The sequence below is a fragment of the Haemaphysalis longicornis genome, unplaced genomic scaffold, assembly GCF_048455015.1.
Source record: "Haemaphysalis longicornis isolate Haplotype H1 unplaced genomic scaffold, Haemaphysalis longicornis Haplotype H1 scaffold_1, whole genome shotgun sequence".
Classification (NCBI taxonomy): Eukaryota; Metazoa; Arthropoda; class Arachnida; order Ixodida; family Ixodidae; genus Haemaphysalis; species Haemaphysalis longicornis.
Window position 1 is genome coordinate 306887147 of NW_027526203.1, and position 13961 is coordinate 306901107.

The 13961-nt window shown below is 43.1% G+C and overlaps 1 protein-coding gene across 2 annotated transcripts in view; it reads right to left on the bottom strand.

The window, feature by feature from the left end:
* LOC144149666 (MAM and LDL-receptor class A domain-containing protein 1-like) overlaps positions 1-13961 on the bottom strand; it is a 308201-nt gene that overhangs the window by 157947 nt on the left and 136293 nt on the right. For both annotated transcript variants that reach the window (XM_077681331.1, XM_077681329.1), the window contains exons 41-44: positions 13703-13787; positions 8907-9026; positions 6537-6686; positions 5788-5873 (exon numbers count right to left, since the gene is read on the bottom strand). In XM_077681331.1, coding sequence (XP_077537457.1) covers positions 5788-5873; positions 6537-6686; positions 8907-9026; positions 13703-13787 — 441 coding nt within the window. The remainder of the gene's footprint in view (positions 1-5787; positions 5874-6536; positions 6687-8906; positions 9027-13702; positions 13788-13961) is intronic.

The following is a 13961-nucleotide window of genomic DNA, read 5'->3' on the forward strand; positions in this document are numbered from 1 at the left end:
AGTGGACTTGCATATATTCCGATATGTGTCGCAAGGTTGTTAAAACATTGTGGTGAAATCTAAGCTGCATAAAATTTCCCCCGCATTTCTAACGTTTAGATATTGTGGTCTTGCCTTAAGCCAGATGTGTCTTGAATCATCTTAACAGTATTTCGAGTAAATTCCATTCCTCCTTCTTTTTATTTTTTCGAAGCCCTAAAAGCCAACTTTAAAACGCGGCTCTGACACAATACAAGCATAATCTAGTTCCGAAATCGAGGTATAGGCCGAGTATTTCTCCAGAGAGATCTCGTCCTTCAGTTAATACCTCAGTAAACAGTAATTAGGACGACGGCCCTGGGTGACACAGGTAGCGTCGGTGAAATTTGAATAACGCTACAACCCCTGGGCGCACAGAAAAGTGCTGTGACCGCCCGAGCAAGGGCTATCTAGATATTTAAATGGTTTTTATGTAGAAAATACGCAAATAGCGCCTTTGCCCCCTTGTCGTGGTCCCAAGGATTCCGGATTTTAGAGCGCACAGGGTTGCCTCACTTTTGCGCACCCCTGCCAGAAGGTCACTGTTGTTGGCGCCGTGCAGGATAAACAGTTTCTAGGCTTCGAATAGTATTAAAACGGAGAGGAGTGACTCTAATACAACTTCAGCGGCCCTTTTGGCCAGTTAATCGGACTACCATTTTTTTTCGTAGCTATATACTTGAGCATGCCAGTGGCTCACCTTCCCAACGGCCAGGTGTCAGTGAATCTCATCAGTAAGCCAACTTCCTAGCTTATTCCTTCATAACCACGCGTATAAAAAGCAAAACCGACAAACGGTGCTTCAATATCACTCCACGCATGCGCGGCAACGCCGTTCGCGAAAAACTTCTCTCGCTCTCTCGTTCTTTTTAATCTGGCTCTTTGTGCTCAGCCCATGCAGGTATGGAGTGCTGCCTCCTCCGGAAGCAACCATCATCCGAGAAACCTAAGGGGCTACACTAGAAAGGTTCACCCATGCTAGGAAGGGTCTTAGGGACATAAACAGCGCTCCCTCACCACAGAAGGATCTGGCCACCTTGGAGTAGTAGTTGGGCGCCCCCTCCCATGACTGACCAACCAAACTCTTGGCCCTCAGTCCCCAGCAGCTGTAGAGCACCTGTTTACCGCGGCGGTCAGAACAGCGATACAGCAGAGGGTGCTAAGAATCTCTGGGACCAGACAGACCGCCTTTGGAAAATGACTGTGGCAACTTTCAACGCACGCACCTCGTCTAGTGAGGGAAGCTTAGCTGTACTGCTAGAGGAGCTCTCTGACATTAGTGGGATATTATATGGTTAAGCGAAGTTAGAAGGACAGGAGAAGCCTTCATGGAGCTCACTAGCGGGGCATATTCTGTGCTACAGTTGACGCCAAGAGAACAAAAAACACGAGGTGGGATTTTTAATCCACAGAGAAATAGCAGGAAACGTGGAGGAGTTCTTCAGCATTAGCGAAAGAGTCGTGCCTGTCGGAATCAAGCTAAACAAGCGATACCAGTTAAAAATAGCGCAGGCTATGTGCCAACAACCTGCTATGATTACAAAGCCGTAGAGAGCTTCGAGGCGGACGTCGAATCAGCACTGAAGAAGGCAACAACGAAATTCACTATTATGACAGGAGACTTTAAAGCAAAGGTCGGTAAGAAACAAATGGGAGAAAGGTCAGTGGGAAACTTAGCTATAGACAATCGCAACAGCTAAGGAGATGCACTGGTAGGATTTGCAGAGAGAAATAACCAGAGGTTCATGTACACATTTTTCTACAAACCAAAGAATAGGAAATGGGCATGGGAACGTCCCGATGCTACAACAAAAAAACAAATTGGCATCAATCCGGGTATCGTACAAGACGTATAGGTGCTAAGTAAGATTCAGAGCAGCAATCACGGGATGGTTAGATGCAAGCTAAGGTTGAATCTCAAAAGAGAAAAGAGGAAACTCAGGAAAACTAAGAAAACCTAGCATGGAGTGAGTCAGAGCCAGGTCGCAGGAGATTAAAATAACTCTTCAAAACAAATTCGCCCTTCTGAACGAGCAGAACGCGGTCTGTGTTGACAAGCTACATGACAACCTAGCATCGGCAGTCAGTGAATCAGCAGCAGCGGTGGGAGAAGCAACATGTCGGGAACACACTGGAAATCAAACTAAGAAAATGAAAGAACTAATTACCAAACGTAAGAACATGAGAGTGTCAAGTACGGCTGATCAAATTGAATTAGCCGAGCTTTCGAAGCTGATTACCAGAAGTAAAATAAACGACATACGTGCATATAATTTGGCCAGGGTCGAGGAAAGGCTTAAAATTGTGGGAAGCCTGAAAGCAACTAAGAGAAAGCTAACCGTCAGCAAGGACAAGGTGTACGCACTCAGAAATGAGCAGAGAAACATTACGCACAACTGGTGCGATATAGTAAAAGTAGCAGAACGATTCTACGCCAGGCTGTATGCCAGCGATGGTAGACCAGGGGAACCTACTCAGAGAAGGCTATCAGAGTTACTAACAATACCAACTAACAATAGAATACCAACTAACAAGGGAACAATGGAATACCAACTAACAATGGAATACCAACTAGCCCGAACGCAAGCCCTAGTCAGAGAACAAGCTCAACTTGCGATATTCCACTAGTAACAAAAGAGGAAGTTGTAAAGGCTCTCAAAGGCATGAGAATAGGAATAGCTGCAGGTGACGACGCCATAACCGTGGATCTTTTGAAGGAGGGAGGAGATATAGTAGTGGAAAACCTTGTACTATTTTCGGAATGCTTGAAAACTCAAAAAGTACCCATGGCCTCGAAAAACTCCAACATTATTCTGATTCATAAGAAGGGAGATCTCAAGGACGCCAAGAACTACAGACCCATCAGCCTACTCTCAGTTGTTTACAAGCTGTTTACCAAAATTATAGTTACCCGAATAGGTGACAGCCTGGATTCCCAGAAACCCAGAGAGCTGGTTGGGTTAGGAAACACTACTCAACTATGGATCACATCCATGTCGTCAATCAAGTGATAGAAAAATACGCAGAGTACACTAAACCCCTTTACGTGGCATTTATACAGGGTGATCAAAGTTAAGTCGACAGGTTTTTTTAAAAATGGGCGCTTAGATTTACGTGAAGACAACCACTACAGTGAGGTTATGCGCCCACGGGGACACATAATAGAAGGTAATTATTGATTTCGGAGGCTTAATTAACTAAAATTGATTAATTAACTTTTTAGTGGCTACAGTAACCAGGCATGTTTGTATTGGAAAGTTAGACGCAATCACGTTTCTACGCAGTTTCAATTGGCAGAATTCTTCTAGCGCATCCGTAGTCCGAGATATCAAACGGCGAAGCTTAATTGCCGTTCGCATGATCACGCATGCAAGACAGTCTGCACCGGCGCAAAGCTCCTCCCTTTTGTGACGTGCCTGCTGTGTACGGTGTTTAGTTCGAGAAAGGGGTGGAGGCCCAGGAAAAAGTGATAACTGGCACCCGTTCATTCTTGGCTGGCGGTATTGCAATCTGCAGTACTCGGAACCGCTATCGAAACACAGAACAAAATGGAGGAGCTATGCGCCGGTCTTGCTTCTAGCATGCGTAATCATGAGAACAGCAATTAAACTTCGCCGTTTGATTTCTCGGACTACGGATACGCTAGAAGAATTCTGCCAATTCAAACTGCGTAGAAACACGATTGCGTCTAACTTTCCCATACAAACATGCCTGGTTACTGCAGCCACTACAAAGTTACTTAATCAATTTTAGTTAATTAAGCCACCTACATCAATACTTACCACCTAGTTATGTGTCCCCCTGGGCGCATAACCTCACTGTAGAGGTGGTCTTCGCATAAATCCAAGCGCCTATTTTCAAAAAAACCTGTCGACTTAACTTTGATCACCCTGTATATTACGAGAAACATTTGATTGCGTACTCACTGCAGCCGTGCTAGAAGCACTAAAAGTTCACGCAAGACAGGTAACCTACATAAGATTTCTAAGAGACATATATAAGGAATTCACGGGCAGGATGACCCTCTAAAAGCAAAGCGAAAAATTTGCGATCCGAATGGGAGTAAGACAGGGATTTACCATCTCGCCAAAACTATTCACAGCTTGTCTGGTGGTGGTATTTAGAAAACTTGACTAGGAAACATAGGATTACGGATGAAAGGGTACATTTTGAGCCATTTGAGGTTTGCGGACGACACAGTCTTGCTGACGGAAAGTGCAGAACACCTGCAAACAATGCTTAAGGAACTACAGTCAGAGAGCACGGCCGTGGGGCTAAAAATAAATGTCAATAAATCTAAAGTAATGACGAATAAGCGTGAAAAAAAATGTGCTCTTCAGCTTAGGAAACGAAATGCTAGAAGAAGCAAAAGAATATAACTACCTCGGACAGATGGTTAGTGCTGACCCAAACCACGAGAGAGAAATCCGGCGCAGAATAGGTATGCGTTGGGAAACACTCGGCAAGCACTCCCAGATAATGAAAAGTGAGCTACCTCTGTCGCTCAAAAGAAAAATCTACAACCAGTGCATACTGTCGGTGATGATATACGGAGCTGAAACTTGGCACTCTACAAAATAGCTAGAAAGCCAACTTAGATCATCTCAAAGGGGCCATGGAACGAATAATGTTAGGAATAACAATGTGGGACAGGAAACGAGCTATATGGATCAGAGACCAAACTAGAGTAGAAGATATCATAGTCCAAATAAAGAAAAAGAGATGGACTTGGGCTGGCCGTGTAGCTGGAGCAGCAATTTCGCTAAGTTAGAGTCGGTTAAAGTTCGTGGTTATCTTAACACCAAAATATTTATATCCACTGCCTTCTATCAGAGGGGCGCCTAGAAACCAGATTAAGAATTACAGCTGAGAAAATTTGCAAGTAGTTTGACGGAGCGATGACTTTTCGTCGCTCATTTGTTTCTTTAATGTTCCAAAAACAATGCTGCCGCGATATGAATTAGGTCTAAGAAAAAGCTAATATCTGCTCATTATTTTGAGGAATGATCCCACCATTGAGCATGTGAAGTATTTTGTACTGGATCGCCAATGTCTTCAAGAATATTAGTGCCATAGATAAAGAATTACATCCACCAAGCGACCCATACGCAAGGTGGGCGCGAAATATCATGAGACAGCTAGAAAATTTTGACCCGTAATGTTGATTGCAACAAGCTATTAGACGGGTGTGCATTAAATGCAATAAAATTCCCACTTGGCATAATTGAAGTCGTGCTTTTTTCCCCTTCGAATGCTCTACATCTTCTGCTAAGCCAAAGCTGAACCAGGCGTCCGCTTATGCGTGAGAGTTCGATTGGCCATGTATCCTATTTGTCACGTAACCTATTTGTCGCAATTTTTGTAGCGACTCCGCAAACTTGTGATTCTTTTCCAAAAGCTCCCATGGTGTGACTCAGAGTCGCCACAACAAGCGGTAACCATCAGCGAAGCTGTGTTGTCAGCCGCTTGCGGCATTGAAACGGAATTCCTGCCGTCAAACGTGATCAGCAATGAAATCAGTGCTCCTTATCATCAGAACGCAAATGCTGATAAATCAGCCACCAGTGTAGCTTCTCAATGGTTCAGCGTTAAATCTTCTCCAGAGTTAAGCCCTTCTCACGTTTCAATAGAAACTCTGCGTTGTGAAAAGGTTATTTTTCTGGATTCCACTTGGGGCTTCGTTTTCATGTCGCATGCTTTGTGCAGTTGACGCAAAACAAATGGCAAGAAAAGGCTACATCAACTCAGTATTGAAACCAGTGGTCTTACCACACAAACGGTGCTGTTTTGTAGCACGGGTCCCAAAAGTGATGCGGAGACACTCTTCACTTTCGATTTCAAGTAGAGAAAAGATCCTGTAAGAGCATGCGAGCACATGAACACGCATGTCTAGTAAAAACAGGCCTGTGTGCTTTTTACAACATGAAGTGAATTAACAGGTTTTGTATTGAGTGTTTTTAGTTGCATCCATTTGTTTTTCCTGATTCTTCTCTTTTCTTTTCTTCTTTTTATTTTTTTATTGTTTGGTAACCTGTAATGGGTTGTAAGTTGCCTTTATCTGCGAATTGTGTTTAAATGTCTGAAATATCTCGTTGTAATCCCCCCCCCCCTATGTAATGCCCGCAAGGGCCTTTAGGGTATCTGAATAAAAAAATAGAACATTTTCAAGCATATAGTCGTACAAAACAAGCTTTTACTACAGTTCACAGCTGTCTTGGCTTTTATATGAAGGGGCCGAAAAAGAACTTCATTTATTTAAGACCGTGCGACCCCGTTCTCTGTGATATGCGAATCCAGCAATAAAAACACAGCATAACTTCTAGAAGGTTAGTGTTCCTTGAAATGACTATTTTTTATAAAATATAGGGTATGACCGAAATTCAAACGAACGCTGTCAGACAGCTTTTGTTTCTCTCGTGATTCATGGTTTAGTTACGTATCGGTGCTTACGTATCACCGAGCATGCATGTAGGAAGAATTATCTTTATTAAGTGAAATGGTCCTAAATGCTAGCTTACCGTCCTTGCCTCCACTTGTATGGTCTCTTGTTGGTCCTTGCTTCAGATATTTAAAAGGTTTGACTCTTGTCCAACTTGAACCACTTGCTGACTCCTCTGGTGTCCAGTCACAGTAAGACGAATCAAAGTTGCATCTATATTTGAATTCGTCTGAAGAGAAATTAGACGGAAAAATAAAACGAGATTCTTCGAAAATTGCCCTTACCATTACACGCATTATCAAAGTATGTCAAGTAAGCATCGAAATGTAGTTTGGAATTCGATGGACAGAGTCAACCTCTGGTCTTTCAAAGCCTGGAGCACAAAACGTTCGTTCTATGATGTCTCAGACAATATTAAAAACGTATAGGAGACTTCTCAGAGTCCTCCCGAATAGTTCATCGCGTGTAGCGCCTTTGATTTTACTGGCCTTGAGGTATCATCACCACTTTACCCCAGTCTCTTGAAGAAAAATAAACGGCCTCGATATTTGAATCTTTCGGGCATTGTAGTTTGGACCCGTGCCCAGTTTACGTTTACTGCTCATTCTTTCCCCAAACTAGCAAATAAGCAAAAGGACTTCGTTTCAAAAGTGGGCTTTCATAGTCTGGGCAATTAACAGCAAAAACTATTCAGTGCTACAGGCACTATATGGCAACGTCACTTTTCATTGCTTGAATTCAATATTTTATCAGTATGATGCCTGTTTCTGCTTCTGTCTCCATCTGTTAGCTACAGAATTCCACTTGACACTGAGTCTGCATTACTATAAAAATGATAGTTCTTTTCTTCGCGCATTACAATAAATCATTGAGGCAAACCAGAGTCGAAAATTGTCTTTCTTGCGGAAGCATATTTACGCATTGTTAGAGGTACAATATCGCGATATCTTGAAGGGAAATTCGAGAGAGCATTATCATCTATACCCACATAGATTGTACACAGTTGATCCCAAGTATCTATATGTAACCAGGTATACTGAAGTCTAATCTAACTGTACGTGGAAATGTTTCTACTTCTGCTTAGTCACTGCTTCACTACACCACGGTTGCAGTATATATCGGGAAGAATTTCTGTCAAGTCGTTTACGCCTTTCTGAATTGCTCCCACAATACCAAGAAATCAACAATGTTCAAGTAAGGAAGGATTTCTTATTATTGCTGTCATAATGCATTCTTTCAACGCAAAGAAAACTCCGATTATCTGTCACGTGTCGTAGTGTAGCCTAGCGCCAACGAGAATGACAGTTACTGCAGAGGTGTATTCTTTCCGTGCTGTGTTACCAAAGCGTTTAGCGTGGGTCGCGAAGGCAAGCAACCTCCGCACTTAGGGCCAAAGTCTTAGGGGACTCATGAAACGCGTAAAGCGACCGTGGTCGTAGTCGTCATCGACGTCAACATGAATGGTACTGAAATGGCGGCCACTGCAAAGAGAAAATAAATTACGTTCGTGTGCGATTTGATTCTCGGTCGGCAGAGCAACGTCCAGGTGCGCTATTCGTGGGCCGTAGCAGGTGCACGTGGCGACGCGCGCCTAGAATAGGTGTACGCGGAGGATAACGCTGACTTGTGGAAAGCTGTAGCGTGCATTGCGGCCAGTCTGCCTGTTGGAGTACCTCGTGTCAAAGGTGACGAAAAATAGAGGCGAAAACAGGATGCAGCAGTAAACTAGTTTTTGATAATCGCTAGGCTTTCATCTTCGAACGTCGTAAGCAGATTTAAGTGGCCGAAGAATTTTTGACACCGCCGTATCAAACGTCAGGCCAAGGACGCTTGTTTCACCTTACACGGAAATATTTCAGTCACTATTCATTACTTTGCATGTATGGTTTAGAGACCGGGCCAATATACTTTTTACATTGATTTCGTTTTCACATTTCTCTCCTTAGGACAGTTAGAACATGATAGCCTGCGTGCGCTGGGTATAAATTGCCAATATTTGTATGTGTGCGTCACGTAAGAATGTTCAATTGAAAACATTCATTTTATCTGGTGTATAAGATTCATGAACCTCATATGCATTACTTGTATTAAAATGCCCAAATTTGGCGTTTGCTAAGTTGCATCAGTGCGCTTTTGCGCAAAAAAAGTCTAAAATGCATTATATTTTTTGTTTTTCTCATGTCTTAGGCAAGTGCGTTTTGGTCAAACTATTGTGAAGTAAGCATATTTCTAGTATTGATGCAAGTTTCTATTCTGAATTTTGCTATGCAGTGTTGGTATTTTTCTTAATACTTTTTAACTAATTTTCAACAATTATGCTTTCTCCTCGGCAGACAAGCATAGCTAAAGAATTTTAAAAAGTTGTTGCTTAGAACAATGTCCCCCAAAAACCTATTCCACTCACCATAACAAAAGTATCAATCCCTGCGTTTTTAGGCATTACACTCACCACAATCTTCTTCGTCGCTGAAGTCGCCGCAATGGTCGATATAGTCACAACGGTGCTCCATTAGGACGGAAACCTTGTTTTTGCATGTGAACATTCCCTTGTTTGGCTTGGTCGATGGCACTAAGGCAAAGTGAACATAATAAAAGCTTACGTTTCCGCACTCCTTTTAAGGTTGTCAGAACCGGTACGCTACTTATTTATCTATAATAATTATAGGTAATCATAAATCATAATTGTAACTCAATTTTAACTATAAAATTTTATTATATCGTGTTATATTAAAAATAGTTATAATAATTACTAATTACGAAGTAATAGCCAACAGTATCCTACGACGATCTGCTTCCACCAAACGCTTATGGTCCCAGGATAATTTTTTAGCGGGGCAATGTGTTTCACGCATAGCTAGGTTGTACGGCCCAGAATGTAATACCGGAGATCACTTCCCACAAGTGGTGCTCCGACTGGAGCATAGGCACCGGCTCTTTGCTCTCGCTCAACTGTATGCTCATTGCATTAATCTCTACCTGGTAACAGATCGTTCGTTATAGTCACTGATCGGAATGCTATTTCCGTACATCTCATAAAGTAGGCCCGTCTACGTCCGTTGCGATAAGTTGGAGGACTATTTTGTATGCGTGGAATGGCCGTTTAATCGCGTTAAATTTTACCAGGAGAATATTTGTACGAAAAAAAGTTAAGCTTCTGAGGAATCCTGAAGCACTGTCCGCCAACGCTATGGAGCACATAGGCTTCCTCGCAGCACAGTTCGAGTAATCCCCTTCCGAACGAATTTTGTTAATCCCATCAGCACTAGCGCACTTATCGCATATCGAAAGAGCGCACACTCCTTCCCTCCTCTGTTGCCCCGTTTCTAACACCCTTAAAGGCACTACCACGCCGGCCGTCACCGAACGTCCCCGAACTACTTCGGTTTAAAGAGTTGAGAAGACGGTAGGGGGCATATGTGGTGTGAGTAGCGTATTCGACTCTCGTGTGGATCCTCTCAGTGTTCCTACGTGCACGCCAGGTACTGGCAGACACATCTAAAGAATTCCTCAGGTTATGGTTTGCCGCAATGCGCCTGAATGGCCAACGGCTTCGTGTAATCATAAAAAATGTGACTAATAACAGTGTCATAGACGTGGTTTCGCTGCTCTGGCTCATCACACAGTACACAAAAGCCATGCTTGCATTGCCTAATGTTACAGCGTAGACCACATTTTTCAAGTCAAATTGTAAGCTGGGGCTAGCCAGTGGCCTACTTTGCTCGTCTAGAGGCAACAGTTGGGTCACCAAATGCAATGGAAGCCAAAGCCCCCCCCCCCGACAGGCCTTTTTAATATTGCGTGGACACGCACTTTCTATCAAAGTGTCACACTTCTTGCAACACGAGATATTGGTGACCGCAGCCGTGACACCGGCCACATCTTCCCAAACCGCACTACTCAAAATTGCTGTTACAGGCGTATCTGGGCTCATATAGTTCACATACAATTTGGAAGAATGGGGAGAATTACGCTCTCCGACGAGACAGCGAGACAGTTATTTAATGTATGCGGGAATTCCTTACCAGCCACGACGTCTCAAGCAATAAAGCAAGTATTAACTATCGGCCTCGGTTCTTTCTTTACGTTTGTCTTAAGTTATACATATTCTCAAAGCAGGTGAAATTTAGAACGTTTTCACACGTGCCGCTCAAATAATTAAATAATAATATAAATAAATAATTATTAATTATATATTATTAGGTAAAATTATTACGAATTAATTAATAACTAGTATTATTTATTTATTTATTTATTTATTTATTTATTTATTTATTTATTTATTTATTTATTTATTTATTTATTTATAATCATATGATGTAATGTCGCTGTTCATGACTATATAAACGGTACTTGAAATTACAATATGCACACTTGCAACACCATTAATAGAATAACGCAGCGATTGATATAGTCACTGAGCGCGAAGCACTTTGGATCATCTTCACAGGAAAAATATCTTGGGTCGAGCATACAAACGCATAACATCAATTGCATTGAAAATATCTGGATTAACTTTCAATTGCGAGACCTCACTAACCGCTAAATTAAAAATTATTTTCGTTAGCTCCCTTTTTTTAACTCAAATACTAATTATTCTCTTCTTGTGTGAGGTGCGACACTTTCCCAAATCTACGTACACTCCATTCCTAGCAAAAAACAAACGTTAGGAATGTATGTAATGTCGCTTTTGATAATCTGTACTCTGGAATCTTTCTGAAGCTTGACATAACCGAAATAAGTCACCTATATTTAAATCACCTAGTACGGAGTTACAAAAAACCAATTACCCATTTCAAGAACTTTCACTTCGTACATTGATAAGGAAAAATAAATCCAAATTCCTCATTAACTAATCAAATCTAGAAAATTGTCGTTTTCATTTGAAATTGTGGAACGCAAATGCTGCAGCAAGAAATTTTATAACGGTGAAATTTTTGTCGTGCAAACAACATTAATGTGGAAGAACTGTCAAGAAAACGTGCGCCTTTTTATAACTTCAAAGCAAACCTCCTGGCTCTAACCATTGCTGCCTATTGTAAGGCATGTATTTTCCTCTTTCTAAAAATGGTAACCACAATGTATTCTTTCTTTACGTAATTCTTTTTAGATGCGACGCTGAGAGGAGCATCTCTTGCTGGCGGCCCTCTCCTTCCTGCGTCGTCGTCGTCCGCGTCCGCACCGCTGCGTCTCTCCTCCGCTCACCCCCTCTCCTCTCTCCGATAGCAAACACTCTCGCCCAACATCTGCGGGCGCGTGGCGCAGCGCACTCTCACTCCGTAGGTGGGCGGCGCTGCGTGTGGCGCAAGCGTGCTGTGCGCATGTGCAGCGCCCTCTCTCTCCGCGGTCTCCTCTCCTTCGGGCGCACTGCGCATATAAGCGGAGTGCCGCGCTCCGGCCGGTCTCTCAGTCGACGGTCGTCCGCGCTACGCTTGCTCTCTCTCTCTCTCTCTCTCTCTCTCTCTCTCTCTCTCTCTCTCTCTCTCTCTCTCTCTCTCTCTCTCTCTCTCGCATTACCCGACGATTGCTCACGCAATTCGAGTAATCGACCCAACGGAAACGCACAATGGAACCCCCTTCACCGTCGCATCACACCAGGGTTCCCGCGAGGGGAGGTGGGCGTAATTTTTATTCTTTCGTTTCCTTCGCGAACTTATGAAATAAATGCCTGTAACTGGGACCATCGCCTGCTCTTTTTTCAGTGAAAAAAGTGACAGCTGTGTTTTAATGGCTTTTTTCATCTTTGAACTGAAAGCTGTAAGCAACTAAAACAAGCCTAATTGTATTTTATTTAGGAGAAGCCAAGTTGTTCTTTCAGCTTTTTTTCAGCCTCCACCCAACTGAAATTATGAAAAATAAAGGTATTATTATATACTATTAAAATATTGCGCCTGTACAAGGCCGCTCTTCCATTGAACAAGAGAGGGCATTTCGTCGGGTTCGTAAGGACACCCTTTTTAACAGTGAAGCTGTTTATCAAACCGTAATTTTCCGTGTCCGCAGTTAAAAATATCAAGAAATTGCTGAGCACGCGCATGTGAGCGCGGGTGTCACGGCGACTTCCCAGCGTCCCCTGCGCACGTTCGTCAAGTCACGCATACCCACTTGGGGAGATTGGCCAAGATTTCGGCAACAGCCCGGCAGTTAAAGAAACCAAGTGAAGGCCGAGCGTTGGTGTGGGCGTACCTCGCGGCGACTGCCTAGCGTCCCCGGCGCACGTTTGTCAAGCCAAGCACGCCCACTTAGGGAGATTGGCCAAGATTGGCCAAAAAAAGAACTCCAGCGTTCGCAGTAATCGTGGCAACACTTGCTCGGAACGATAAAGACACGTCATAGCGTACGCCCCTCCAAGGGGACGCCCAATGATTATAACTTCACAAAAATTGAAAGAAGCTCACACTCATAGCAACAATGACGAAGTAACGGTCGCTGTGGCAGCGAATAAGAAGCAAACCCGCTATAATCGTGGACTTAAATTTTCGTAATTTTCGTGAAGGTTGCGTACAGCTTCGCTACCTTCAAGTCTTACGCGTTAGTGTGAGCTTCCTTCATTTTTTTACGCATGCAGCGCCCCTGTCATGGAGGCGTTGCGGCTGAGGTGTTGCACTGCTGAGCACGAGGTCGCAGGTTCGCTTCCCAACTACGACGGCTGTTCTTCTAGACGAACTATCAAAACATCCCCTTGCAGAAGATTTCGGCGCAGGTTAGAGCACCTGGTTGGTCGTAGTTTACAACGACTAACCTGATTGCCCAGATGTATGCTCTTTTTAAAATGACCATGGGCGGAGGCCTTCCGAGAAATTACTGCCTTTGCCCTTTTTTTGATAGCTGGTTACAGTACGGTAAAAAAAACGTTAAGAGCGCAAGAAAATTAACCATACACTTGCTGGTATCTCGACTTAATATTGAATGAGGCTAAAAGTAAGCAGAGACCAATTTTTCAGCAATATTGCTTGAGGGTCTCATGCAATTGGCCTAAGTTTTTATTCTCACGTTATAGTGCCACTATGAAAAGACAGATTTAGTGGGATTCCCACCATGCAAGGTTTTTATTTTGCCCATGCTTTTAATTTATTCCTTTTATTCTCCCCAACCGCAATGGACATTCAAAAATTACTTTTAAATGCTGGCAAGTGGTTAAACAAACTTGCAGCGCTCAGGCGACAAGCAGCAACGTCCTCACCCGGGCCAGTTTCTCCCAGACAGAAACTTCCCAAATCAAAAATAAAAGAAAATGGTTGCAGATACCTGGCATGGCACAGTCTTCGAAAGAAATATCGTCCACGGCGGTGTAGCTTCTGTTAGATGAAGACTTGTACCCTCGGAGGTATATCTGTCGATTAAAAACAAAGCGGGAAGTGTTAACCTATCTACCGATATGAGTGGTCAACCTTTTTTTGCGGATGTCATGATAACTAGCGTAAAAGTTCGCAGAGGTCACGTCGAAAAATCATGAGCCCACTAAGAAAAGGGAGCAATAATTACTCCTAGAGAATTTTTTTTTTTT